This window comes from Anser cygnoides, chromosome 9 (assembly GCF_040182565.1).
Source record: "Anser cygnoides isolate HZ-2024a breed goose chromosome 9, Taihu_goose_T2T_genome, whole genome shotgun sequence".
Taxonomy (NCBI): domain Eukaryota; kingdom Metazoa; phylum Chordata; class Aves; order Anseriformes; family Anatidae; genus Anser; species Anser cygnoides.
In genome coordinates this window covers 25,596,051-25,623,449 of record NC_089881.1, presented here as the reverse complement: position 1 = coordinate 25,623,449, position 27,399 = coordinate 25,596,051, and the positions used below count along the sequence as shown (strand labels likewise).

Below are 27,399 nucleotides of genomic sequence, written 5' to 3'. Positions count from 1 at the left end.
TGATCACAATGGGGGTTTTGTCATGGACATTTTTAAAACAGCTGAGAGGAAGTTTTGGCAAGAACACTGTCACACAAACACAGTTTCTGAATAGCAGTGCGTTGTTGGTGATTTATCTCTAGGGGTGCTGTTCAACAGCAAGCCTGGATGCTCAGTGGCTGGGAACTGAGGGAAAATATGGTTGGCCTGCCAGGCAGAAAACCGGAACAGTGAGAGGGCGTTGCGAGATTATAAACCATCGGTTCCCGGTGTTGCTGACAAGCAGTTATGCTGTCCTCACCATTTGTCACGGCCCTGCACCCGTACCGTCATTCTTGGGGCAGTGTTGAGAGCAGCTCCGCGGAAGAGCTTCCGAAGCCTTCCATCAGCTGTCCCCTGGTCTAAGCAGGAAAAGAGGAGGTACCAGCCTCCGTATCTTCTTCCTGCGAAGAGTCCAGGTCAACAGTCCTCAGTTGTTTCTAATTGCTGAGTGCTCGTCCTTGGTCTTGCCCAGCTTAAAAGTGGTGCTACGTGGAATACCGAGAAACTGTAGTGTCTGAAGCAATATGATTTTTTCAGGAAAATTCCTTCCTGATGCCTGCAAAGCCACCGATTGCTTAACACAAAAGCATGCAGCCATAGCATGGTAAGGAGGGCTGCGGAGTACAGATGAAAATACGTTGAACCAGGTTTTAGCTGAACGGTTTGAGCAGGGTTGCGTGTGCTGTTAAATAGGATTCCTGCCACCAAGCAGGCAAAGAGCTGCGTGAGGAATGCCTCTTCAAAGAGGCGACCGACTGTTTCTTCCTCGCCTCGAGCTCTCCCAGCCGGGCTGCTGCCGCGCCGCGCTGTGTTTTATGGTGTGAACATGCTCTGTGTCTGCTGCTGCTCGGAGCAGTGTTTTGGGACATGTACGTACGGTACCCTGAGAGGCTTCGGCCTCCCCGCAGCCAACTGCAGGCCCACAGAAGCGGAACCGTGTGGGCCCTTGCTGCGCTCGGCGCTGCGCCCACACAGAACTACGCTGGAGAAGCAGCAGGGACCGGGCCGCGGGGGTGAGGAGGCCGCGTGGGATGGAGCGCAAATGGAGTTAACTGCTGCCAGACCTTAGCTTGATGTATGTGTGAGGCTTAGTGTAACTGCTGCCAGACCTTCTCGTTTTCCACTTCTTTTCAATAATGCCGTGGGAAAACAGGCCTCACCACAAAGCTAGGAATATCTTCTTCCTACGTCGTGAGGAGAGTCTGTCTCCGTGGGTTTCTGAGGCTTCCCGCTAGTCAAAGTGCCAAGGCATGGTGTTCTCAGGTAGAGCTGTACCTAGCTGCTCCTTTCGGTCCCGGGGGCTTCTGAAAGCCTAGTGTAAATGGTAAGTACTCTCTAGTCGCTGAAGCGTTAATACAAATAAATTCTCATTTACATATTTTGTGAAATGGGAAAAAAGAAATTGAGTTGTACGGGGTTTGACGGAGATGCGGATGTTGGCAGTAACTCATAGCAAGCTGCGTACTTGAGCATGCCTTGCTGAGCGAGGGAGACCTCCCATGTCCGCTGGGTGCCGAAAGGGCCTTTGCTCTGCTGGCAGCTTTCTGAGGACTGCCAAAGAGGTGAGGTGGTTGTGATTCACCTGGAAATGGTCCATCAGCGCCGTTCCCGGCTCCAAACCCTCTCAAATATATCACTTGAACAACAGATGCCAGAAATTGTTGGAAAGCCAATAATGTAAAAAATTTAGATATTTCTAGGAAGCTCTGATTTCCAGACAAGTTTTTATGTCTTGTATGGTTCTGTGCAAGGGGTTTGTGAATATCTGCGATCAATAATGTCTATATTAAAAACCAGCAAACATTTGCTCTGTTCAAACATAAGGAACTTATTTCACATTTCTCAACTAGACATTGCAACAGAATATTTAGAGAAGTGGTCTTAAGCTTTGAATTCTCTTTCTTTTGCTGTTGTTTTTTTGTTTTGTTTTGTTTGTAATTATAAGGTGTTGGTTGTTTCTTTTAGCAGTAATATTGCTGTCTCAATTCCCTTAATCCAAATTATTAGTAAGTTTAAAATGTTTAATACACTGCAGAAGGAAGGAAATTCCTACAGCTGCATTGCAAACATAAGAAAAAACAATGACTGGGAGTGAATAATTTTAGACCTTCCCTCCAACTGACTGTTCTCATGGCATGTTGTTTCTTTCTTACTTATGTGTAGTTCTGTGTGGGGGTATCTACAGATACTATTTATCTGTGTGATGCTGATCTAAGATATACAGGATGATTAAATACGCTTTTAAAGTTTTCTCATGAAAACTGTTCTTTCCAGTCTGTTCAAAAATTGCATTTTCTGTTGTGTCTCATCTTCCATGGTTGAATTGTTTCAAGGAGACAAAAAACAAACTGGGATGACATCACGTCTGAGGCAGCTCACCACGGGCCCAGTGGAGAGCTATCAGCATCCCCTGTGTGCTAAAATAAATGAATCGAGTAACTCCAGGAGGACCTACAAAGTCCAGATCTGTTGGCTTCTGCCAGTCAGGGCTTGCAATGAGCAGCAGTGCTCAGTATGAATCTGTTCTCATACATTTAAACATTTAAAGGCTTTTTTTTTTTTTTTTCTTTTTTCCTGAATATCTACTTACACTCTTCCATTTGCTCATTTAAGTATCAGTGGAATTTCACTGATATGGATCAGAATAGAAGCTGATTCAACGTTAAAGGATTTAGTGACATGGCAATGCCTCTAAACAACTGCAAAAATAAATGCAGCAGTACTGTGTCAGTATTTTTGTCTTTGAAATGTATAAACACGATGATAATAGTATGTTATACAAAAAATATTTTATCTGTTTTGTCTTCGGGGCAGGTATAGAAGTTGCTTCTGTAATTCACTTCCACTGACTTTGGCAGGAGCTTGGTCAAACCAGAAGAAAATTTAACTCTCTCTTATAAAGAAAAATTCTTTATAAATGCTGATTGTTTGGGAAAGCATTGTGCTAGTAGTGCGTACCTTACACTGTATGAACCTGTGTGTACCCCCACTCTGGGATTACCCATCGTCCCAGTAGTAGCTGGAAATGACTGATAGCAAAAAAAGCCCTTTGTTTCAGAAACCTTGTTTCCATTCAAACAGGCATGTAGGAAAAGTTAAGAAAATTAATTGAGTTCCAAAATCACAAATGATAACTTCAACCACATAAAGCATCTTGGAGGATGGATGAGGGAGCTTTGAAAACAGAGTTTGCACTGTGGATGTAGCTGTTTGCCTCCGGAGAGGCAGTCCGCTCATTTAGCTTGCTGTTGCATTTTGAGGGAAAATCTTGTGTTTTCTTCCATTCCTAGATTTGGTGCATTGTTCTATCGTACACTTTTTTCTATGTAGTTTATAATGCTGCCTTTTCTGTAGAGGGAACTTTAATTTCAGATCACCCTTGTGTTTTCTGGAAAGCCTGCTCTCCTTTTTCATGAGCATATTTAGGTGAAGTGAGAATCAGATTACGTTCATAAAGATGGGAATCAGATTAAAGTGCATCGTGCTTTGTCAGTTTATAGGGTTTAAATTGTGAAGTTACGACTATGCTTATGATTTTTTATGGGGAATATTGTGCCACACACAAAACTCTAGATGAGATTTCTTTGGCATGGAGCTGTTTGCGAAGGTTGAGAAGTTTGAACTATTTGTTATTAAAGATAAAACAATCTAATACATGTCACTGTGGGATTATAAATCAGCTTGTAAAATTAGTTTGCATTTGTAAGGAAATGAACAGTCTTACTTGTAACAGGTGAGAACATTCATTCTGTTTTCACCCTCCTGTATTTTTGCATAGCCCATGCTCATTACGTGCGGGCAACAAAGTGCCGGGGTCCTGTGCTACAAGAGCAAGCTGACGTCCGTCTGTCCTGCAGAGCCCTGCCCGGGGAGAGCCCGGGCTCCTTACAGGGCTGGAAGCTAATAAATTAAAGCGCTATGTTGTCTGCTAGGAGTAAGTTTGTCACTTTTTCACTGAAGTGAGCCTGTGCAGAAGGAGTGATACTTAACAGCACTTTCATCTTTGCACTGTATTTTCTTTGGAAGTTTTTTTTTTCCAAGAAAAAAAAAAAAAGATAGTTAATCTAATGATACACGTGAAAAGGACTGGGATGTGTACTGAAAAAAATGCAGTGGCTGCTTGAAACTGGTAGGTGATGTGTTCTGAAAGATAACATTTAGATAAGAGAGTGGAAGACAAAATATGTAGTAGCACTAAGTCAGTGTCAATATTTTAGACGAAGTGTCAATATTTTAGACGAAGTAGCATTAGTGGCTTATTTTCCTATCCACCTTCCATGCTTCTGCTCAGCCTCATGTACAAATGTGTATATGATTGAACACATTTGTATCTACATTTAGTTGAATTTGATGTTTCCTGGGAGAATAAAAAATAACACAGCTTCTTGCTATTCAAGCCGGCCAGTGCTCAAGTATGAATACAAATTGGAAGGCTGTTCTGAAACGAAGTGTTCAGCAGCGCAGCAGCGCTCCAACCTTTTCAGTGAACTTAATTGTTATTCCCAAGAAAATAAAAGCATCTGGCTTGCATGGTTTGCAAGCAGAGAGAAATCGGGTATCACAGATCACCAAGCTGCTTGGCACAGGCATGGCCCCACAGGGACGGGCGGCTCTCCGGCCAGAGGTGCACCTCAAGCTGCCGCTGGGGTGTCCGTAAAGCACGCTGCGCCTAGAAGGGAATGACATGAGTGCTGTGTTTCCATTTCAGATTTAACCAACCGAGTAGAGACAACCGGACTCAAGCTGCAGAAGGTAACAGCGGAAATGGACCACTACAAAAAGCTGCTAATGTAAGGTTTCTGTTTGCTTGTTTTGCCGCTGTGCATAAAGCTGTGGCTGGGCACCCGCTGCAGAGAGAGACCTGTTCTGCTGCTTGTCCGAGTGGTCTGTGAAGGCTGTGGCCAGCAGAGGAAATATTTTATATTTATATTACACAGTCTGTGTTTCTAACTAACTGATTTAACGTGCCTCTGTGAGGAAGCGGGGCTTGCTTTCTCCTGCTGTGTCTAAGGACACAGCAAAGAGGAGGGTTAAGCCAGCTCAGTCTGACACTTCATGTAATGCACACGTGTAGGATACAGGTTGTGAAACCCACATAACTTCTGGACTGAAAATGTGCATGGAAAGTAGTCTTTCACGTTGCAAGTTGGGGATGGAGGGAAGGGTGCAGTAAAGTTCATCAGAAACGTTAGTATTTAATCAGTTTTTTTTTTTTCCCCCAAAGGTAAATTTACTGTGAGTATTCCCCATGCACCACTATGTTAGGATTTGTACTTTTACTGTGTTGTTTGATTTAAAATAAGAGAACACAAAGCCTAAATTAACAGAGGAGAAAGAACATGTCACCAAACATTTATCAGAGCTAACCAAGGAAGAAGGAGCCCCCCCGCAGAGCGGATGGCTCAGCGAGATCCAGCCCAGCCCAGCAACCCGCAGCGCTGCGGCCGAGCCTGCTCCTGCTGGGGCTGCTGCAGCCCCTGGATCAAGGGGAGAGGAGAGGGGAGACCTCCCTCAAAGGAAGGAGATGTACCTCGTTTAAACACGCACTGTTCTTCTGGGGTAATGTTTGAATGGCCCAACAAGGGCCATGTGTCGGTGTTGCTGCGCTTCTCGCCCCAAGGTGTTCCCCACTGACTTGCACAGGAGATGCTCTGGGCACCCAAAATCCTGAGCCGAGGCTGTGCCAACCCACACCGATTACTGAGCTGACCTGCTTTATTACCCTGCTTTATTTTCCCTTCTGGGTGGCTTTATGGGCAGGCTTTTCTGCAGGCCCAGCAGTGGAGAAGGGAAGGTCCCCCCACTGCAGGGGCGGCCAGCCACTGGGGCACGGGGCGCTGCGAGCTCCGTCCTCAGAGCATCCTGATCCCAAGCAGCAGCTCGGGACCCCGGGGTCCCCTCAAACGCAGCCGATCTCTGGTTCGGAAGTACACAGGGCTCAGTGAGAGCAGTCACCACCTTTAAAAGCCAGGGCACTGGGGGTCTGAGTGCTTTCCCGCGTTTAAAACCCACGGTGCTTGCATAGAAAACAATTCGGCCTGCACAGCACACTAGTGAAAATAAATGTCACTGCTTCAAATATGAAGCTTGAGGGTAGGGCACGAGCATGGACAATCTTGAGACAGAGCTATCATCAATCTTTTTGTATGTTTTCCTGAAATTCAAAGAAGGATTCTTGTGTGATGCGTACTCTCTGTTCTCAGCCCCTATATTCACAGGGGCTGATCATAACACAGTTGCAAATATTTGGAATGCTTAGCAACAACGTATTTTAATGATAATAAAAGTATTATGTACGAAAAAAAGATTTCATGAACAGAGTTAAATAAACAGTACAGTGTTTCTAAATGTAATATTAAAATTTCAATGTAATATGGGTATAATTTAATAAAATAACATATTCTATATCTGTTTAAGCATAAATATGAGGCTTTACCATGGTTATTAATTGGTGAAATGATGACATAATGAGAAGTAACCTTCAAAGTTTCCAGACCTCTTGCATACTAAATTGTTGTTTGTTCCTTTTTGTTCATATCTTGCTTGAAACATTCATCAGTGTAGCAAGCTCCCACTTTCTTGTTTGCAACAATAAAGTTTTCGTGATCCTGGGTTAGGCTGAGTTTACACTGCAAGTATAAACTATATTACTTAAAAATGTTAGCTGAAATGAATGGAGTTTTTTTTGTTGTCATTGTTATCTGCATTTTAATTAAATAGAAAATGCAAGTTAGATAATAGATTAATTAATGATGTTCAGGTTATTGCATGAGTAAAGGCTGTCATTGCTTTGGACAAATGCACTTTTTAAAAAACATTTTCTTAGGGTGAAATCAACGGAACTCGATGTCTGTCAAAATGAACTGAAAAAAATGAAATACGAAAATGGAATTTCTGAGTCAAGGTAAATGCTGAAACTGTGTTTCATGACAGGTACATTTCTGAGCAATAAGAACAAAAGTTTTATTTTACGGTTTTAATGCAGCTTCTATACAATCTTTTTTTCTCTTTTCAGTTTCTATTTTTGTGTTCAAGTTACTAGATTTGACTTCATAAAGAATTCATACTTTTTTTGTCTAACGTTTTCTTTTCCAGGTACAAATTATTTCATCTGCTTAGTTTCTGTCTGTAAATGAGGATGTGATAACTGTGATGTTGATACTGCTTTTCTCTTTTCATTTTATCTGTAGACTTACAAAAGAGCTCAAGGAAAAGGAGGAATCTCTACTGATTTCCCAACAAGTATGCAAACATTTACAGGAAGAGGTGGCTGAGAAGGAGAGGAGAGAGGAAGATCTAAAAAGAAGAACCAGCCGATCAGAAAGCGAACTGGAAACACTTAAAGCTCTGCTTCGACAAACAGAGGAGGAGGTGGTGATGTTGAAGCAAGAAAGGTAATCAGAGCTGAGTCACCACAGATAATCGCTATGTACACTCAGCCTAGCTTTTCTTCTTGGAAATCTCTAAACAGTTAAGCATTCCTCCTCTGTCAGGTCCTCACCCCTCTGGCTGTTACTGGAGCCTGGCTATGGGCACTGGGCAGACTGGGAGAGAGGCGCTGTGCCCAGCTGTGTCCTGCCCCTGCCCTCGGCCATCTGCTCCTACAGGCAGGACTGCCCTGAGCCCTGTCCCAGAACTCTGGAATTCATTGGATGGGGTTTTTAAATTATTGGAGTATAGGCAAAAGCTGAATAGAACAAATAATGCCTATAAAGAAAGAAAAAAAAAGGAAAAAAGAAACCCAACAACCCTGCTTTGCAATCCAGGGCAATCCCGCTCAAGCTTAATCAAAACACCTATTTATTGCCGTTGTTATAGCTGCTATTTGTTATGTGAGCTTGTAGAGCAAAAGCCCTGGAGACTTTAAATTCTTGTAACTTACGTTATTAGCAACTTGCAAGCGGTAACAATGCTGTAAATACTGCAATATGGCAGGGTGCTGGGTATGGCTGAGAATTCAGTGAAGTGTATGGACAGCCTCCTGCCAGTCTAATCTCATTCTGAAGGTCCTCAGCTGCTGACAAAGCTAGCCTTTTCCCTGTAATTACTTTTCAGATGGGGAAAATAAAGCACTGAGCTGCAGAGGCTTGTTGCTTCCTGGAGTGGTATCCGAGTGCCTTTGTTTTAGACTTCTCCGCATATCAACCTAAATCCACATTTTTTCTTTAATTGCCTTGAGTATAATCTACATATTTGGTTTATTCCTAACATTCACTGAGTTGTTTTTACTATTTAAAAGTGTCTTGCTAATACATTTGCAGTTACTGATAAATTAACTTGTCTTTTATTAACAAAATAGAAAGTGCTGTCCCTTACTTACGACATGGCAGTAGGTTATTTGTTTGGTTTGGGAAAATACGTTTAGAAATGTGGGTTTTGGAGAAGATAAGGATTTTCTGCGATAGTAATGTACACAAGAGGCATTAAGCTATTTTTACATCTAAAGGGCTTCAATATCTACAGTACGTGAGTACCTGCATGAAAAGATATTACACGATAATTTAAGAATATTTCCCTTCTTAAGCCTCAGTTACGTGAATTGTTCCAGTCGGTACATTGCTGATAACCTAAGTTACAAGAATTTAAACTCTCCGGGGCTTTTGCTCTACAAGCAAAACATAACAAACAGTAACGATAACAATAGCAACCACTTGGTGGTTTTAATTCAGGGGCTATTACATTTTTTTTAAATAACGATAGTAATATCCTGAGTTCATTAAATACAACAGCTTGTTCTGAGTATTATAAAAGTTAGTCAGTATTAATCTTAATTTGACTTGAGCATTATGAATATATTTGAGGTTTACATGTGTATATATGGAAGAATGATCAACTAGAGTATTTTCTTTAAAACATAAATTTCAAAAAATGTGTGACAGCAGTATGCAAATACTAAGTAGTGATTATGGTTGTGCCTCTGGGCTCCGGACAGGATTGTTAGGCTTAGTGCACAGAATACTAAACAAAGAAGAAAAGACCAGCCCTTGCCACAAAGGCCTTAATTGAAGGAAATGGCACACCACCAATCTGGGCAGAGCACGTATTTACATACGAGTTTTTGTGGTTTCTAGGGAGTTAATGCTGATTTCTCATCAGAACAGAACAGAGCAGCTGCAGGAAACATTAAGACAGAAGATGCGGAATGAAGATAACTGGAGGGAGAAGGTAACGCTGGATGTGTAGTTGGCACGGTTTCGATTTCTTCTTTTTTTCAGCTCTAGTCAGCTGTCACAGATCTGTACCGTCAGGCAGATACCTATCTCCTCAAGTGCAGACACGTCAGTAGGATTCTTTGTGCGAGAGGTCTCAGTGGGTGATCCCTGCATAGGCTGCAGCTGAACGTAAATGGTGTTTAGTGTGAGCGTTTACAGGCGTGGGTGCTCAGACTGGATCCGGGCTGTCGGGGAACTGAAACCGGGGGTGGCTATTTGTGAAACAAATCGATAAAATAGCAAGCGGATGAGCAAAAATGTCCTCTCCCTAGAAGGACAGGCATTTGCAAATCAAAGCAGAGCCAAACAAACGAGCTGCTGTAGCGTGTTAATTCCGGAGCTGCCACAAGCTGTGGACGAGCAGCACGCCCCTGAGCTGCTGGCCGTCCAGTTGAGGTGGCGAGGACGTAGGGCAGGGACACACGCTCCTGCCCTCCCCGTGACCATCCTGCTGCTGGTGGCAGTAGACAACTGGAGAAGTACCATCACGGTTTTGTCCTTTCCAAGCCCGCTCTGCACGTGAAACTCGTGGGTTTAATGTGAACCCCTAGCTCCTGCAGCATCAGGGCGAGTCTCACGTGCACGGTGAGGAGAAGGACACCCCTAAAGCAACATCCATCCACGTGAGCTGGGCTCACCTCCACGGAAGAGAGCTAAAGAGCTGCACAGTGGAAGTCCCGGAGCTAGGAAGGCCTCCAGCGTGAGAGGTGCCTGCTTGTCCTGCTGCCCCGTACCATCACCAGCTGCTTTCAGGCAGCAGCACCTCTGCCACACAGGCTCCTGCTGACGGCTGCTGTTCTTACGTGGCCTCCCTTCAGATCAGAGCTGCGTGGAGGTGAAGAGTCCAGCGGAATACCTCTGCGGTGCGTTTGAGAAGACCTCACACTCCTACAAGTTAGCTTCTCTGTGAAAGGGCCCGGCATTTGTTATTTTAGACGCTGGTTCCTACAGCAGCCTGCAGAGCCCCCCTCACGCGCCTCCCCCCAGGCTCCTTTTGTGACCGGCGGTTCGCAGTGAGGGGAAGGTGGGAGGGAGGCCGATCGACCTTCCGTGTGTGCGCGACTTTATACGTGCCCCTCTGTAGCTGATGGGGGGAACAAAACATACACGCGCACACACACACACAAAAAAAGAAGTAAGAAATTGTTTTAAAAAAATGTGAAGGAAAAATAGCGAATGGCGTTGAACAATAACTCTGACATTTCTGATTTAGGCCTTACATAATTGGTGACTAAAATTGCTGTCTTTTTTGGGTTTGGTTCAGTATGTGATAAGTATCTGAAAGCTTTATTTAGGCTCAGGAAATTTTTTTGGACTACCAGCAATTAAGATCTGTTACATTTCTTTTAAAACTTCTTAACCTCTGTGTGGCAGGATATAATTTGGGAATGAGGTCACACTGTCTGCATAATCACAACGTGTTGTTCAGCTTGACATTAAAACAAGATAAAGGCTGCAGCTAGGAGGAGACAGCAATTACATCTTTGGTATCACAGCCATTAAAATGCGGTGAACGTCAAGTACTCTAAGGATGTTCTCATCAGACAAAAGTCAGAAATGTGACAAAGTTATCTTTCCTGGGTCAGTGTGCCATTGCATAAGTATAAAGTGTTCCAGTTTTATATGTAAAATACAGATAAACCTTAAATTGTAGTGGGTCAAAAAATTCTCTTTTACAAAAGGCTTAAAAATCGATGTAAGCATTTGTGAGTGTTTTGATATGTAATTACTGGGGAACACATAAGTAGTTCTAAAGCAATTAGTAGTCATTATGCTTTCTTTGGAGCTCACCTATCGTTTTATTTCCTGTTGTGGTTATCAGCTCTACTAGCTTCAAACGTTAAATGTGAAAAGTGCTTGCATCAGCTTCAGAATGAGCTCAGGTTTTTGTACCGCTTATATTTTTCTAGTCTTAGTCATCAAGTAGCCTCCAGCTCACGACTTGCTTCTATAATAATATGTAGAGTTAATAAATAAGTTTTTCTGTGGCTAGAAACCAAACTCCAATATCGAATAAATATAGATGTATCTTCTACATTATTGTGATAATAATAATAATAATCATGGTCTATTCTGAGGGTCTTACAAACGTACCAGTTTTAAAAGAAATCTCAGGGGGGTATTTGTGCCCATTCAATGCCCAGAATTGTGTATATTTTGATGTTTAAAATAATTACAATATTTCCAGTTTATCTTTTCCCCCAAAAGAGTTAGAGGAATTTGTAACACTCTTGCTCATAATTAGTGTATGAAATTAGATTGCTATAATTAAGCTCATTCTGGGCTTTTAATAATTTTAAATAACTAGGATAGTGCAGTGCTTGTTTAACATGACTTTTATATTCCTTCAGCGTACGACAATTAAGTCCATTAGAATGCAGCCTGCAGCAGTATACTATTAGCAAACCGGCTTGGGAAAAAAATTCTTCAAAACACAGCCTTCAGTATTTCTTCCAGTATCCAGGCTTTTATTTTGAGGCGATTATTGCTGGATTTTCAACTTTAAATTCACGATACTTAATGCGTGAGATGCTGTAAGGACTGGGATGCTTTACCCACAATTTGTAAACCTTTCACTTTTTACTTACTCGTCTCCTCTTTTTGACCCAGAGCTTCTCCAATGTATATACCATCAGAGCAGTGCTAAAACATTTGAAGAGCAATTTAAAAATGAAAAAAAAAAAAGTAATGATAAGTGAGCTGAGGTGGGTAGGAGCTGCCTCCTTCCTGTCCTCCAGCTCCGGGGTGCAGCGATGGGTCCGTGCAGCCACCTGCCCGTCGGGCACCGGCCGGTGCGGGGGGAGGCTCTCGGGTATGCGCCTTCCCCTCGGTTTTGGTGCTTGTGGCAGATGTAGTGGACGGGGGACACGTGAGGAGCTAGGGATGCAGCGCTAAGTCGCTCCATACCTCCAAATTGTCGGTGTGTGTATGCTGTGAGCGGGGCCCCTGGGAGCCAGCAGAACCTCTGCGTGTGGCACATCGTTATCTGCTGCAGATGGCAGAGCGCGCATAGAAAACGATTTCATAAGAAAGCCGGTATTTTTTATTTTAGTTTTGAGCTTAGGGCCTATTTTTAGCACAGTATATCTCACTTACTGTGAAAAGTTTCGTTTTGCTGCACTGGGATGTAATAACGAGCAGAGTTTTACCTCCAGAGCAAACGCTTCCAGCAGAATAACGATCTGTTCTAAGGGCTAGCTAGAGCTTTTGTGAATCAGCGTTTCATGGTGACCCAGAGCGGAGTCCGGCTGCCTGCAGGTGGGCATGTAGCGCTGCTGGAGACGCCGTGCCCGGGGCAGCGAGCTCCTCGGGGCTCGGCGCTGGAGGGGCAGCGGGAGGAGGGAGCTGGCTCGCTGGCTCAGGTGCTTGCCGTCGGTCGGATGTGGTTGTTCGGCTCCCAGGGACTCAGCCTTCTAAATTTCACACCACTCATTACAGTACCGTGAAATGTGAAAAAATAAATCCTGAGGTGAGTTGCTACGTGTCGTTACAATGCACTTGTTCCCTAGATGGAGATTGATCTGGCTAAAGGTGAAGCACGACACAAAGAAGCAATTCTCAAAGTCAAGGAAGAAGCAAGGGTGGAACTAGACATTGAAAGGCAAAAACAGCAAGAATTGATCACAAAATATCGGAGAGATCACGAAGAGCTCCAGAAGAAGGTGTGTGACACTCGAGAGAAAAATATTGTGGCAGTGGATCGCGTAAACCCTTGAAAAATAGTATGTGAAGGAATAAAATCTTCTTATGTGTAGTCCTGTGTCTTGACGATACAATATTTTTTCCCAATCTTAGTATATAGCATGTGATTCAAATTTTGGAAAATGAAACAGGCTGATATGTAATCACTGTGGTTGTGGATCTTTTATCAGATTTTCTCTACCCAGAGTTCATCTGTGTCCACAGACTGTAGCTGCTAACAACTGACACTGTCGTCTTTTAAAAGCCTTTGGACTGTTTGAGATTATGGCAGGTTGTCGCAGAACCATCTGCACTGTTTTCTCCCTTCCTAAATGAATTCCTCACCGATGGGCTAAGGTCCAGTTAATGTCTTCCCTTGTTTGTTGCATCACATACAATTGGCCGTTTCTGTTACCCAGATATAGACTTTTTGAGGTTTTATGTAGAAATTGAAAAATGTACCTATCACCTTAGTTTTCGGAAGATTTGACATGTCACTTGAGAATTCTGGAAAAATCAAATAAATTTGATGAAACTGTATTGTTATTTAAAATTCATTACATTACACAGTGTTTTAAAGAACAGTTTATCACAGTTTGCTTTACAAATATGATTGTAGAACCCAGAAGAAATATTGGCTTGCTGTAAAGAAATTAAATTTTCCCATTTTTACCACTATTTCTCTGTTTGATCTTGGACATATTAATTAATCTCTGCTCTGAGGGAGTTTTGATACACTTAGAGCTCTCTGATATCCTCTGAGAATATTATGTAAATTCAAAGCATTTTCTTTGTCTCTGAGGACTTGCATGCTTGCATTTCTACTTTTTTTTCCTGAAGTCATTTGTCTGATACTTAATTCTACGTGTCTAAAGATAACCACTGAATGTAGACTTAGGCAATTTTTGTCATGCAGATACCTGGATTAATATCAAGTGCCACCAACAGCTTAAGGATGGAGGCAGAAATTCTTGAAAAGAAGCTACAAGATGTCCAGATCAAACTTGCAGAGAAAGATGAAGATAAAGAAAAGGAAGTTCAGGACCTTAAAAGAATAATTACTGAACTTGAATTTCAGCTGGAGGTGGAAAAGAACAATAATGAATCATTTCTGGATAATATGAGGAAAGAAATTAAACACAAGTCAGATGAACTGGAAAAATTAACCCAGGAGAGGACACAGCTGATTCATAATTTGAGTCAAGTTCAAGAGGAGGTAGGAACATGACCGAGGAAATGCCTTGCTATTTTTACTTTGAGACATGTGATTTCTAGAATCATTCAAAGCATACATTTTTTCAGACCCTGGTACACACTGGCTTAAAAAAAAAAAAAAAAAAAAAAACACCTTGAAATTACAAGATTTATGAAACAAATTCATAGTAATTTCATAAATACAAACTATCACAAAATATGTGAAATTTTTAATTAGACAAACATTTAAAATATTATTTTATTTAAAGAAACATTTTCAGGTCTTTTAAGACCCTTCTTTCTTAGACCGTAGCCTCACATCACGCTACATAAATAAGTAAACAATAAAGCATTCTTCAAGGTTTCTGAGCAGAAGACATGGATATTTCTCATTTGGGTTTGTCCCACCTCCAACCACTAAATCCACTTTCTGAAACACAATTGCATAAAAGTGATCAAATATGAAGAGAAATTTGACTGCTGGATATTCCTACCGCAAGCATTTGCTGAATGTTTGGAATATAATGGGAAGGGAGGAGAGAGAGCTGTAGTGCTGTATGAGAAATGTGAAAACAGTGGAGTAAGGGACTGCAGATAAGATTAGACTGGAATGTTTGAAGTAATTAGTGGCAGAAGAAAATTGATAAACAGTGAAAATGAAACTCTTCAAAATGAGTTAGGTCTTGGGTTGACATTTATTTAATGCATGAGAAAGGTTCAGAAGCACTGTGTTGGTGGCATGAGAAGGGTGTTGGCAGTCGTTCTGTCCTGTACGTGTGGGAAGGGCTCTTGGAAAGACGTGTGCTCTCCAAGCATTGATCGGGAACTTCAGTGTCGTAAGGAGCACGCTGTTACCCTCTGCCATGAGGTTCCTTCAGCTCTACTTATGTTCTTAGTTTTCCCACTCCGAAGCACAGTTCTTCTTCTCATATAATGGTATTAGGAAACGGGGAGGTCAGAGTGGCTGAAAATCAAAACTGGTTTTAAGACAGATTTCACACTAGAATACTCTCTCAGATTTTTGTGGTAACACTTCCCAGATCAGTTCATGGACTATCAGTGACCATCTGAGTGGCAGAGAGACTAAAGTCTAACTTCCTGTCATTAAGCTGTCTGCACAATTAGGTATTCAGAAAATAAATTATTTTAGACATTCCATCTCTCCTACTTCTACAAGCAGTTGCATTCCTCCTCCTACAGCTCCTTCACCTGTGGTAGGTACAGAGGTTAGATCTAATCTAATGAGGTTCTAATCTAACTTAAGTGGTCAACAAAGAACTCCTATTTGCTCCATCATTTTTCAAGTTTTGAAAGGAACACACATCCAAAAAATTAATAATTTAATAATAGCCTTTTCTTGGCTAAACAGAGCCTACCCCATTCCGGTTTGGTAGCAACGTGCTTCTGTTCTGACTTCACTGACGCCAGTATTGTCCCTTTCAAATGTCAAAAAAGTGCCATTGGGATTATATTTCTTACACTTTTTTTTTTTTCCTTGTATATACTGACTGTCATTTGGCTGTAGAGAATTTCAGCTAGACGTTTGTCCTCACTTCGGAGTGGTATGTGGTTTGACCCTGCCCACGGCCCATACTTTCAGCGCTAAAAAGGTCTACATAGAAATGTTTGTGTCCGGGCAATGAGGCTGTGCACGACTGAGAATATTCTCTATTTGACTTGCTCGTCATTCTCTGTGTCAGAGACTGTCCTCGTGGTGGCTTCCCTTCCGTTCTCGTGTACCTCCTGGAGTCAACAGCAATTGCTTGCTTAGAAGACCACAGTTAGAACATGGCTATTTTTTGCTTCTATTAGTACCGTCAGGGGTTCTGACTTTTATGAATCCACTTAGCATGTTGCCCTTTGTTATTTATTGACTTTTTATTTCAGCTGGAAACAGGAAAGGTAGCATCACAAATAAGTTCTACGTAATATACTGACTTGGGGACTTGGGTAGTACCGGAACAGCTTCAGTTGTCTGCCCGAGGACCACTACCAGTCACTTATCGTTTGGGTGTCAGTAATCACAGTGAAAAGTTTGTGAAAACCACTAGATAGATAATCGTTTATCAGAATTATTTGTGAAATAGTAATCAATAAAGTCACAAAAAATCAGTTCACAACTGCTTAAATACAGAGGAAGATAAGTTCTGGGACATCTTATCATAATAAGGTGGCTTAGTAGTACTGGGAATCTACATTGCCGTTTCCTTTCCAAGAGCAGGATTCCCAGTTCCCCTAGTTGGAGGATGGGCAGGACATCAGAAGTAGCTCCTGATAACTTATTTCATATTTTCCATTGTCTCCTGAGAGAACGAAGCGTGTGTAAATGCTGATGTACGTCCTTGGAGCAACTTTCAGGGGAACCAAAATACTGGGAAGCACTGAAGGCTTTGCATGCATCAGTGCCCTCCAGGCACCCCTGCCTTGAACCAGAGGACTTTAGTAGGCAGACTTTTCCACTAACGGCATTTTGTAAAGCGAGTGTTTGTTTCTGTTTGCAGAACACTCTCCTCCAGGAAACGGTGCGCAGAGAGTGCGAGGAACGCTATGAGCTGACTGCAGCTTTGACTCAAGCCAGGGAACAAGTACTGGAGCTAAAAAAGCTCAGTGGAAACTTCCCATTATCGCCGTGTTCCCTGGCTCAGGGCAGCCTAACCTCCTCTGCTGCCCTGCTTGGTGATTACGGACAGAAAAGCCGCCCGAGCCCCAGCTCCGGGAAGGAAATCAATCTCTCTGGACAGTTTGGTATCTCCAGAGCCGCTAAGGCGCCCACCTCCAGTAAGCGTGGCGGCAGCATGGCTTTGCCAGCCCTCAGCTCACCGCATCCTCCCAGAGGCCGGGCGTCCTCCCTGAATGAGCCCAGGAGCAGGATTACTGCAGTAATAAGGAGACAGCTGAGTCAGCTCTGACAGCTGCACGCACATGCGTAGCACACGGGGAAGTATTTCAGTGCATAAATATCCATTTACTTGTGGACCTTGGGGTCAGATATTACTTGATGCAATTCATGCATTCCTACAGATTAAAATTAAGTTAAATTATTATATATTTTTGATGCAATAATATTTTTTTTGTCCATTGAATATCAGTGTAATTAAATGCTATCTACATTTCGAGATGAGAACAGTATGAAGGAAAAATACTGCCTCTCCAAGAGGAGCAGGTCTTCAGTAGGTGTAATTAAAATAATTGCCAATTTCAAATGCTGTCTTCCCTAAACCACTTTGCTGGAATTTTCCTATTTTGTATGTATGTTCTGTGTAACTTCATTGTCTGTTTCTGGTGTAAAAATGTGTTTTGTTCCAGTAGAGTCAGGTATTTGCAGTTGTTTAATGGAGCAGTGGTGTACTTGCACGGGCCGTGTTGGTCCATGGGAGGCACTGGTGCTGGAGCACACAGCACTCAGTGCAGACACACAAGTCCACGTGCTGACCAGTGGCAGGGACACACCTTCCCTACTGCTTCTGTGTACAAGTCTTCCCTCCACGCTGGTTGACAAGGAGCTGAAGACTTCCTGGCAAAGCTTGTGATGGTTGATGTAACCTGGAGTTCAGCACTGGAATTTGGTATTGAAGTGCTGGGATGTTTACCTGCAGGCTGTGGAGGTGCACGCAGTGATGCCTCTGTACTAAAAGCAAAGGCAGAGCACAGGTGGGGCAAAGCAACCTGTCCCGTTTTAACCCTTGTATAACAATACCCCGTTCCACATCATACCACCCGTTGGTGCCATGGTGCCGCTGGAGCCACGCACGCAGGGCAGACCCCAGATCTGGGCTCTGGGCTACTGCTTTAGTGCTTAGGTCCTGTAGCAGCGGCAGCTGTAAGGACTCACCGGGCATTGATAAACTGTAAGAAAGGAGTAGCACATAAACTAATGAGAGCAGCCACAGAAATAATGTTTCTAGCAGGAGGGAGAGCATAAATCATGGGCCCAAACTGAGTCAGGAACAGATATTTCCCGTATTTCCCCTACCTTACAGAAACCCAGGGCCCACGCTGCTAAGCAATAGACAAAGTACGTTAGTATCAGGAAGCCTTGTTCACCAGTGACAAGCTTTTAAAAACAAATTAATTTCACGTAGTGAAAGAAAGTTTACAAAGCATTTCTCGCAACGCAATGAGACACAGCAGCGCAGAATGCCACAGAGAATGCAGACACCTAATTATATCCCCACATTTTCAGGAAATAAAACTTCCTGGAGGTAATACATCTTGTAGAAGTGGTGTCATTTATGAATGGGTTTTTCTTATGCTGGACCTTGTACTCTAGGACTCACGGCACAAGGGAATAATGAAAAAAAACGAACTTGGAACAACTCTGTCTCTGTGGGATCCTGACCCGCTGACTGCAGGAAGCAAGCCATCCTTTCACTTCTCAAGGTTGCAAGAAAATGTCCTACAGCAACGGGTTGTCTTGTTCTCTCCTAATGCAAAGGCTTCTGTTTTCTTCCTGGACAGTGCTGATATTGTTGCCAGATCGGGAGTAGAGCCCTAAATCTTTCCGTGCAGTACTAACCCCGCTAGTAGACTGCCACTTTGCATACCAGGGTAGCTAATACACCAGCATACCGTGTTACTACCACATTTATCCAAATTTATTTTTAGCCAGTACTCATAACTTCCAGAGTAGTTTCAAGCATTTGGAGTCTGTGGGGGCCTCCGTCTGCCCTCCCTGCCGGGCCTGGTTCCTCTGGTCAGAAAAGCAAGGGTCAGCAATATTGGGCAGATGCTTTAGAGAAGGCTTCGTGTAGGCATCAAACATCAAACGTGTTTTGGCCAACTGTCTCTTTTGGGGTGCAAAGCCATCACTGCTATGGGGAACCACCTGGCTCCTTGGGCAGCGTCAGAAGCCCCTGGTATGTGGGAACCTTGGGAAGGCCAAACCTAACCCAAACGTTGATGAGAATTGGGGCCACGGCACCAATGGCCGGGGCCAGGCCCCTGATGTGAAGCACATCAGGAGCACAGGCCGCAGGCCGGTGGGCAAGGAACGGCTCGGTCCCCGCGGGAAGCCTGGGCTCGGGCTGCCCCCACCGTGCTCCCTGCCTCACCCCGCTCGCTGCAGCAGCGATCAGATTTGAAGGTCAGGCTGTATCTCATTGTGGGTCACTACTTTTCCATTAAGATTGCCCCAGATCTCTGCATGCTTCACAGGTAGTAGTGCAGGGAGAGTCAAATGCAGTGCTGGTGACACGGAGCTGTCTTGCCGCTGCTTTGACAGGAGGTGAAATTTGTGCTTGCCATATGTATTGAAGTGCTTGCCATATGTACCGTAGATGTAAGTGCTTGCCATATGTATCAGACATATTCCTAATATTACAAAATAAAGCAGTGATGTGCCTCATGTATTGGAAATGATAAATAGACCTTTAACCGAGTGAGTGTGTGTGATCTGGGATCGCAGCCTGTGGCTTGCACATGGAGTTTTTCCATGAAGGAATAAAGCAGACTTCAGAAAAAATCATCTTGTATCTTAGCAGCATTGAGAGTATATGAAAATAGAAACCGAAGCCAGACCCCATGCCGTATATCATTGAAATGTATTAATCAGAAAAAAACATAGACAGTCGTTTTTTCATTTAAAGAGACAGTTGTGCTGCGAGATGTTCTTTGCTTTAAATTCTTGATTCAGCTCACAGCATTTTATAAATTGTTTCCTTTGAAGCTTGTATTATGCTGCATAAAGCACTGTACATTTTTAATACAAAAGAAAAAGCGTAAGAGTGAAATTGGGGATATTTCCTGTCTCAGGCAAAAGCCACACATCTTTATTTTAAGCTATTTAAAATGGGTTCTTATTTACACAATGAAAATTTTGTGTTAGGTTTTGTCTTTAATTGTAGGTATTTAAGTCTGTTCTACTGAAGAAAGAATAAATTCCATATGCAACTGTAATGGTGTGAAATAATATAACCAAATATGTTTAGCACTTATGTGGCTTTTTTTCATCCTCAAAGCATAGTACAAAATTAATTTCGATAGGATAATAAAAAGGATACTGCACAAGATTAATGTTGAAGAGGTTTTAACACCGGAAATATAATTTGTGTGATGGAAAATATGAGCATCTGGCATTGCACTGTGAACTGTTCCCAGATAATGAAAAAAAAAAAAACCTCTTCCAAGCAAGCATGGCCAGTTCCAGCAGATTGTTTTCGCTCGTATCTCAAGAGATAGGTCCTATCTTCTGAAAGGAGCAAGCGACAAACGTTCCATAGTTGCAGTTTTCCATCTGGAGCCTTGAGTTACTGGTGAGCTGAGGTCAGTGCCAGGATGTGACTGTGTTTCTTCCCAGTAAGCCAAAGGATGATGGCTGCGTAGCCTGCAAAAGTAACACTTTCTGTTTGATCTATATATATGGGTCTCCCTGTAACCAGGCAGCTGAAACAAGCCCAGTTCCATCAGTATTTCACTGGTACGTGTCGTCTTGAAGTTAACTCGTAGTACGCGGGTCATACCAGCTGGTTGCGATTTGCTTTACACAAATTTAAATGGGCAGTCCTCCACAACGTGCTTCACATGGAAAATCAGTAAAAGAACTTAAAAAAAAAAAATCTGCTTTTAAAACATATTAAGATCAAAAGTGTCTACAGCTCATATCATACCCTATTCCCACACCGCTGATGGGACAAAGCCCCATGTGCGTGCTCCAAAGCTCTCGTCCTGCACTGAGGCAGGTTTCAGCGACGCGGCTGATGCGAAGGCAGCTGCCCTTCTCTCTGAGGGTGCCTCAGGAGATGGCCCTGTGAAGGGGGCCGGCTGCAGGCTGTGGTTACCTCTTGGGCACGCAGCAGTCTTTAGGGACCCGCGGGCTTTCCCTGCAGCAACAGGCTGCTCGGGGCTCCGGCACAACCGGGGCTGGAGGCGTGGAAGTGGAGCTGGGTGGCCAGGAGGGAGCGAGCACAGGGCTTGAGACTGAGCCGGAGAAAAGGCTCCCATGCCCACAGGGAGCTGCGAGCAGCTTGGGGCGAGCATCGTGCTGCGATGGGGTGAGCACCGTGCCACAACGGGGCGAGAATCGTGCTGTGGTGGGGTGAGACCTGCTCAACTTCCAACCCCAGCAGCGTCTTCAGACGCCCCCCGCGGGGCTGCAGCCGTGCTGTCCATTGTGCCATCTGAGCGTCTGGAAACTGAAAGGGAAGCGGGAATGACTGGCAGGCTGAAAACTGATGTCATTATCAGACTTGGGTATTAGTAGGCTGTGGTTTGCATTGCGTACATTGCCTTTGTTCTTGGCCTTGTCACTGTGGGTTTGTACCTTGCCGCCCTCTGCGTGCTTTGCTCCGTGCACGACAGCCACAGTAAGGGACATTTTGAAATTCAGCACTGATCCATGTGCAGGGCAGCTTCGAAATAGGGCAAATGGAGAGAAAGGAAAGCCATTCATTTTTGCCCCTGTGCAGCTGTCTGTGTGCGAAATGTCAGCGCATCCCCATTTTTATGGGGCATGAATAAATAAGCATTCCGTTTAGCTTTTTATGTATCCCATATTCGCTGTCACACACCGAACAAAATTAGGAACAAAATGGATGCACTAATCCAGAAGCCATTCCGGTCAGGAAGCTTGTCTATTGCCCCAGAAGATGGCCCTGCCTCAGGTCCGAGCACGGTGCCAGCCGTGTCACAGACCTGTCTCGTGCCGTCCCCTCCCCATGCGGGTCACGGCCCCACGTGCTGGGGCTGTGACAGCCAAAGGGCTGGCCCAGGGCTCACCACGGAGGCCGGCTGTTCCCTGCGCTCCTGTTACCTGCACTGCCCATTTAATGGGATGTTGAGTAAGGCTTGCTGCTTGGAAATCTGCGTAGATTTTTGTATCTCCCCCAAATCAATTCATTTCTAAATGTCGGAAACTTGCGGGTGGTGACACAGCATCATTTTAGACTGTACAGCCTGGCTTTGCTGGTTCCTCAGTCCCACAGATTTACAGGAACTGATTTGTTTGGGGGAGCCTCCTATTTCCAAACACTGAACACGTTTCAAGCTGACGGAATATACCCTGTTTTGACACTACTTTTTTCATCATTTTCTCTTTCCTTTTTAATTTTATTTATTTATTTATTTTTAAAGGAAAAATACCGATTTCAAGCAGTGATTTATTTATGGTTTAAAAAAAACCAAAAGCCTGGAATCCAAATCGCATGTCGAACGCTCTTGTCGGCTGTAACACAGTTTCGTTTCAGCGAACCTGGGCAGTTTCGCTTTCCGTTTCCTTGCCGGTTGCCCTCCCAGTGCCGTGGGTCAGGAACAGGAGCTCGTGGTGGCCCCGGAGCCGTGCCAGGGCCGCGGTGCGTGCCGGCTGCTGCTGGAACCGCTTCAAAGCTTCCGAACGAGCTCAGCGCTGCAAACGTCACGGGGCGATTTTGGATAAAGCCGAAGCCGATCGCAGTGCACACGAGGAAAAGCAGCTGCAGTCAGCAGCGTGTAAAAGGTCTGTAATGATGCAAACAACTTTTGGACAAAGCACAAAAGGAGATAACTGAGCAGATAGGTCAGAATGCGTGACAGGCATGCGCTTTCAAGAGGTCTCTTCAGGTCTGTTTTGGAAGCAGCTTGCTCTCGGCACAGCTACAGACAGACAAGTGGAGGTTCAGCTCCTTTCCACAGCCATTATAAAAAAAAAATCAACAAACAAAAATAAATAAAACAAAATAAATAAAATAAAACAAACAAAAAAATAAAATGGAATAAATGGGGTATCTGAACAGGGTTTTGCAACTGTGGAGCTTGTGACTCTTGCTGGCATTTTTCTCCTTTTCCTCTCCTCCTTCCAGGCCAGTGAGCACGGTGCCGTCACGCAGGGTTCGCACAAGCTGGCTGCTGCCAACTAACGAGGCAACGCTTCCCTTGGTTTCCTTATTACTTCCTTCACCTGGGCACAAACCGAGGCTGGTTTGCCCAAGGTGTCTTTGTGGCCACCTCCCCAGGCACCAGACACACTGCTCTCCGTGGGGCTATGCCTCTGAAGATCAGGAGCATTCAGCCACTACGGTGACAGGCGCAGTGCAAAAACTGCAGTGGTAAACACCAGTGGAAGTGTGGAATCACTCAGGGTGGTCCCCGCAGAAGCCATGGGATGACATTTAGCAAGGGAAAGTTTCAGTGCAACACAAAGGGAAATGTCCTCACGCTGCGTCACGGTGGCCATGGGAGAGCCTGGGGGGGCAGCGGGGCCCCTTCGCTTGAGTCACTCAGAGGGGGCAGGAAAAAAAAAAACCATAGAAATTGTAGTGTCAGGAGCAACCCCGCTGGCTGGAGCCGGTGAGCTGTGTGACCCAAATGCTGCTTTCCATCTCCCCGTTTATGTGACGTGGAAAGTGATTTATGTGGGCCTAACATCACTTTATTACGATAGCAAAGCCCCGCTGGCAGGGGCCTGTCGTGAACTTTGGGAGCAGGGGCACGGGGGGGGACCTCAGCCCACGCCGTGCAGCCCCCAGCCGGGGGTCGTGCTCCCTGTCCTGCCCCAGTGGCCTGGCAATGGCACTGCCGACACGGCCTGGGATGTAAAACCACCGCAGGCACTGGTAACACGGGGCCTGCCCTCTCACGACTTATGAGGAACTTTCTTTCCATGTCCAGGTCGGCCGAGACACTTAATGGGCGGCAGAAGATTTAGGTGAACCATCCCCCCAGCTCTGCGCTTTGTCAGTTCCTGCAGCTCTGCCCAAACTGCCCCCGGTGTCGGGATCGTGGTACAGAGCTGCTAGGGGTGCTGGAAGTCCCTTGCTCTCCACAGGACCCTGAAGCCGACCCTGCTCTCTGAACACCGGTTTTCATGAATCATTGGCTTTTATGGAAATCCATTTAAGCACCCATTTGTCCAGCTGCTTCCTGTGCATGTGAGGGATTGTGCTAGCTGCAGTATTTTTTTCAAGTTACTGGGCCTGAGTGGTCGCTTTAATCATCACGGAGTCCTGAACAAAGAACCACATGTGTGCTCTGGGAAAAGGACCCCAGAAAGGATCACCAGCAACCTCTGAAAAGTGTCCAGCAAGAGGTCAGATGTTGAGGCTGATTTACGGATGCTGTGGGTGTAACCAAGTAGCAATATTGCCTCAGGGCTTTTATAGACCGCCCGTTGCCAAGTCAATTATATTTTCTGATGTCTTTTTTGGGTTTTGTTTTTGTAGATTCCTTCTAAAAATAGCGATAGCACCTCCTTGGAGGGTTATGGAAGCAGTTTCTGGAGCTAGAACGAGGCTGTAATCCGTCTGCTAAATCTGGACACGGGGAGCACTTGAGTTTGTAACTCCTGTGCTATAAAGCAAAAGAAAAAAAATGTTGCTTCGGAGACCAGGCTCTTCTGTGAGTTAGGATCCACAGAAATGCACGGGAACACTTTCCTCTGGCTCTCCTTGGGCGAGGATGTCCCATACCCGCCGTGCTGACACCTTCCCAGGGAATCACCCCTTACCCAAGGGACGCCCCTAGGAATGGAGGGATTACACCGCCACGCGCACGCCTGCCTCCCGGCCTCCCTTTGTGCCCCCTCCAGGGGCTGAGCCTCTGGCTGGGAAAAATTCGGGGCTCATTCAGCGCGGTGGTGCCTGCCAGCCTGCGGGGCAGCGTGGCTGGGGACACGTGAGGTGACGCGGGGAGGTTGTTTTGTGGCCCCACTGACCCCACAGTGACGACGAACCCATAAATCTGAGCCCAGCAGCTGCTCAAGCCTGCAACTTCTTTTCAGCCCTACAAGACGAAACCACCCGATGCAAAGGCCGAGGCTCTGGGTCACATCCCCAGAAATGCAAGCGAGGGTGAGGGCTGAGGCGAGGGGCGGCCTGAGCGGAGGAGAACTGTTTGTTTCGAAGGAGCTCCCGCGGGGCTGGGGAAACGAGGTCGCTCCTGGAGAGGGCGGCGTTCCTGGAAAGGCTGGCCCAGCCTGCTCGTTCCGCACCATTTCGCTCCATAACCCTCACGTCCCAGGCGGAGGAAATAGAGATTTCCACCTGAAAAGCTGGAAGCTCCAGAGCATCCTCTCCAGCCAGCAATTCTGCCGCCCTCAGCACTGCCAGCCAGGGCCAGCAGGATTTAAGGGTTAAAGGGGCTGCGTGGGCTTGATCAGGCCCTGGGCCAGGCCCAGCTCTTGCTCACACTGACACAAAAGAAGTGAAACTCCCCCAAATCCTGTGCACTGGGTGGGCAGCCGGCCCGTGGGACCGTGGTGCGGGCGGTGCGGGGGGGCCCTGCTGCTAATGATGCTCCTGGTGCTAACGGTGCTGGTAGTGGGCCTGGTGCTAACGATGCACCCAGAGCTCCTGGCACCCCTTGTGCTAATGACACTTCTGGTGCTAACGAAGCCCACGGCGGGCCTGGTGCTCCCGGTGCCTCTGCTCCCACCCCCTCCAGACACGCTCCGAGCCCACGCCGTGCTCAGACGCTTTCTCACCATTTACCTTTGCTTTCACTCAGTTGCCATGGAGTTACTCGCATCATTTCCTTTGCTTACATCCCACCAACATCTGTTGCTATTTTGCGTTTTCTCACACCAAACGCTTCACCTCCAGCCAGCTCCGGCCCCGCTCCCGCTGCGTGACCCTGTCCTCTCCCTGGCCGGTCCCCTGGGCAAAGGGGGTCCCAGGTGGAGACCTCCCTGGGGGCGGGGAGCTCATGCTGCTGGGCAGAACTGCTGCTTTTGCCATTTCGGGGACAATTTGGGTCACACCGTTGTGTGCACCTGCTCAGTCCTGGGGTGCTGCCAGGCACGAGGAAGGTGAGGCGGCTGTGATGCCTGGGGACCTGCTGGGGCCAAGCGGAGAGGAGCGGAGCGGAGCCCACCTCCTGCCCTTCCTACTGGGAAGGATGAAGTTGTTTCTGCCCCAGAGCCCCCACACCAGGTGCCCGTTTCCCACTGAAATACCCCTCGTGCTATGGGGTCTCAGCGAGCTTTGCGACGAGCAGGCACCGAGGTGCCGGCAGGCCGGGAGGCTCCCAGGGGCCGGGCGTCTCTCCCAGTAGGCACCCCCTTCTGCCAACCCTTCCAAAAACCCCGTCCCCTTCCTAAACTCTCAATTTGGAGGAGCTGGGGCAAGCAGCGATCCCTGCAGCAGCGGTGCCAGCGGCCACGCGGGTCCCCTGGCCTTGCAGTTGCCTGGGGAACCCACACGTAGGCACAACCCCCGAAGCCGCCCCGAGCCATGCCGCCTCAATTACTGCAGCCAGACAGAGGTCCTCAAATAGGAACCATATGCTGGAGATAACATCTTTGTTTGTTGCCTGCGGTTTCCGTGATGGCAAACTACCGTGCTGTAATCCTGTCGCGTCCGGCTCATTTGTGACATTGCCGTGGCTGGAAACAGGGGACATGGGGGCTGCGGGGGGCTGGGGGCAGGAAGGGCGCTGCCAGCCCCCGGCCGAGCGTTGGTGCCCCCTGGCAGGGGTGCCTGTGGCCGTGGTGTGGTGTTTGTCAGCCGTGCTGGTGCTGCGGGGCCAGGTGGCTTCGTGGTCAGGGCCCAGGTCCTGGCACACGCCCTGCGTGCGGGCTGATTCCTCCTGAGCTGGTGCGGCACAGAAATCCTGTGGGTTTTGGTCATGGCTTTGGCTCCTCGGCCTCTGAACCAGCTTTGAAATGAGGTGGAGGCTGGCTGCTGGGTGCCTTTGGGTACCTGGCTCCTGCTGGATCCATGCAGGTCTACACATCCTACCTCACGTGGGCGCTTTAGAAGGTTGTGTTGCGTCCCTGGATGGGTGTATTTGAATCTGCACGAGCCTTTGAGTAGACTCATCTGGCATAAGATCATTTTGGAGTGATTTCTCTTTTTGATTCCTTATCAGTACAAGCTAAATCAGTCCAGGCCGTGTGCCGCAGCTGCACAAGACCGCCCGGCCTGAGCGGGCCCAGCTCTCTGACCGGACAGACGGACGCGGCCCCTGCTCAGCTCGCACGTGGCTGCTTGCGGCTAACATTGGTGGTACGACCGCAAAAACGCTCAGGGGACGGAGCCCTTGATTAGCAGCGGCAGCACCGCCGTGGCCGTGCGGGACTTCTCCCCGGGGGCTGCACAGTGGCCGAGGGGCGAATGCCATTTCTGCGATCGGAGCCCTCGCAGGGCCCTTCTGAGCCGCTCGTGGGGCAGGGGTGGATGCACGAGGCCGGCGCCCACCATCCCCCTGTGTGGACGCGCTCAGCTCCCGTGCCTGCAGGCGTGGGGCCGGCAGGATGCTGCTGGCCGGCGACATTTCGGTGCCAGACAGCCAGGTGCCAGACGTGGCGGGTGAAACGTGGTCGGGGCGAGCAGGAGAGCTGCGTGCACATCACCTCCGCTGCGGGCAGGGAGCTGCCACCGCCCCG

At 46.3% G+C, this 27,399-nt stretch overlaps 1 protein-coding gene across 6 annotated transcripts in view; it reads left to right on the top strand.

The window, feature by feature from the left end:
- LEKR1 (leucine, glutamate and lysine rich 1) overlaps window positions 1-19,452 on the top strand; it is a 54,735-nt gene extending 35,283 nt beyond the window's left edge. For 3 of the 6 annotated variants that reach the window (XM_067002608.1, XM_013193062.3, XM_067002610.1), the window contains 7 exons: window positions 4,730-4,811; window positions 6,848-6,925; window positions 7,212-7,415; window positions 9,093-9,186; window positions 12,743-12,895; window positions 13,831-14,130; window positions 16,610-19,452. In XM_067002608.1, the coding sequence (XP_066858709.1) occupies window positions 4,730-4,811; window positions 6,848-6,925; window positions 7,212-7,415; window positions 9,093-9,186; window positions 12,743-12,895; window positions 13,831-14,130; window positions 16,610-17,017 (1,319 nt within the window). In that variant the 3' untranslated portion in view covers window positions 17,018-19,452. Of the gene's footprint in view, window positions 1-4,729; window positions 4,812-6,847; window positions 6,926-7,211; window positions 7,416-9,092; window positions 9,187-12,742; window positions 12,956-13,830; window positions 14,131-16,609 lie in introns of those variants that run through there. The other 3 variants (XM_067002609.1, XM_067002611.1, XM_067002612.1) reach the window with 3 other exon arrangements.
- The last annotated feature ends 7,947 nt before the right edge of the window (window positions 19,453-27,399 follow it).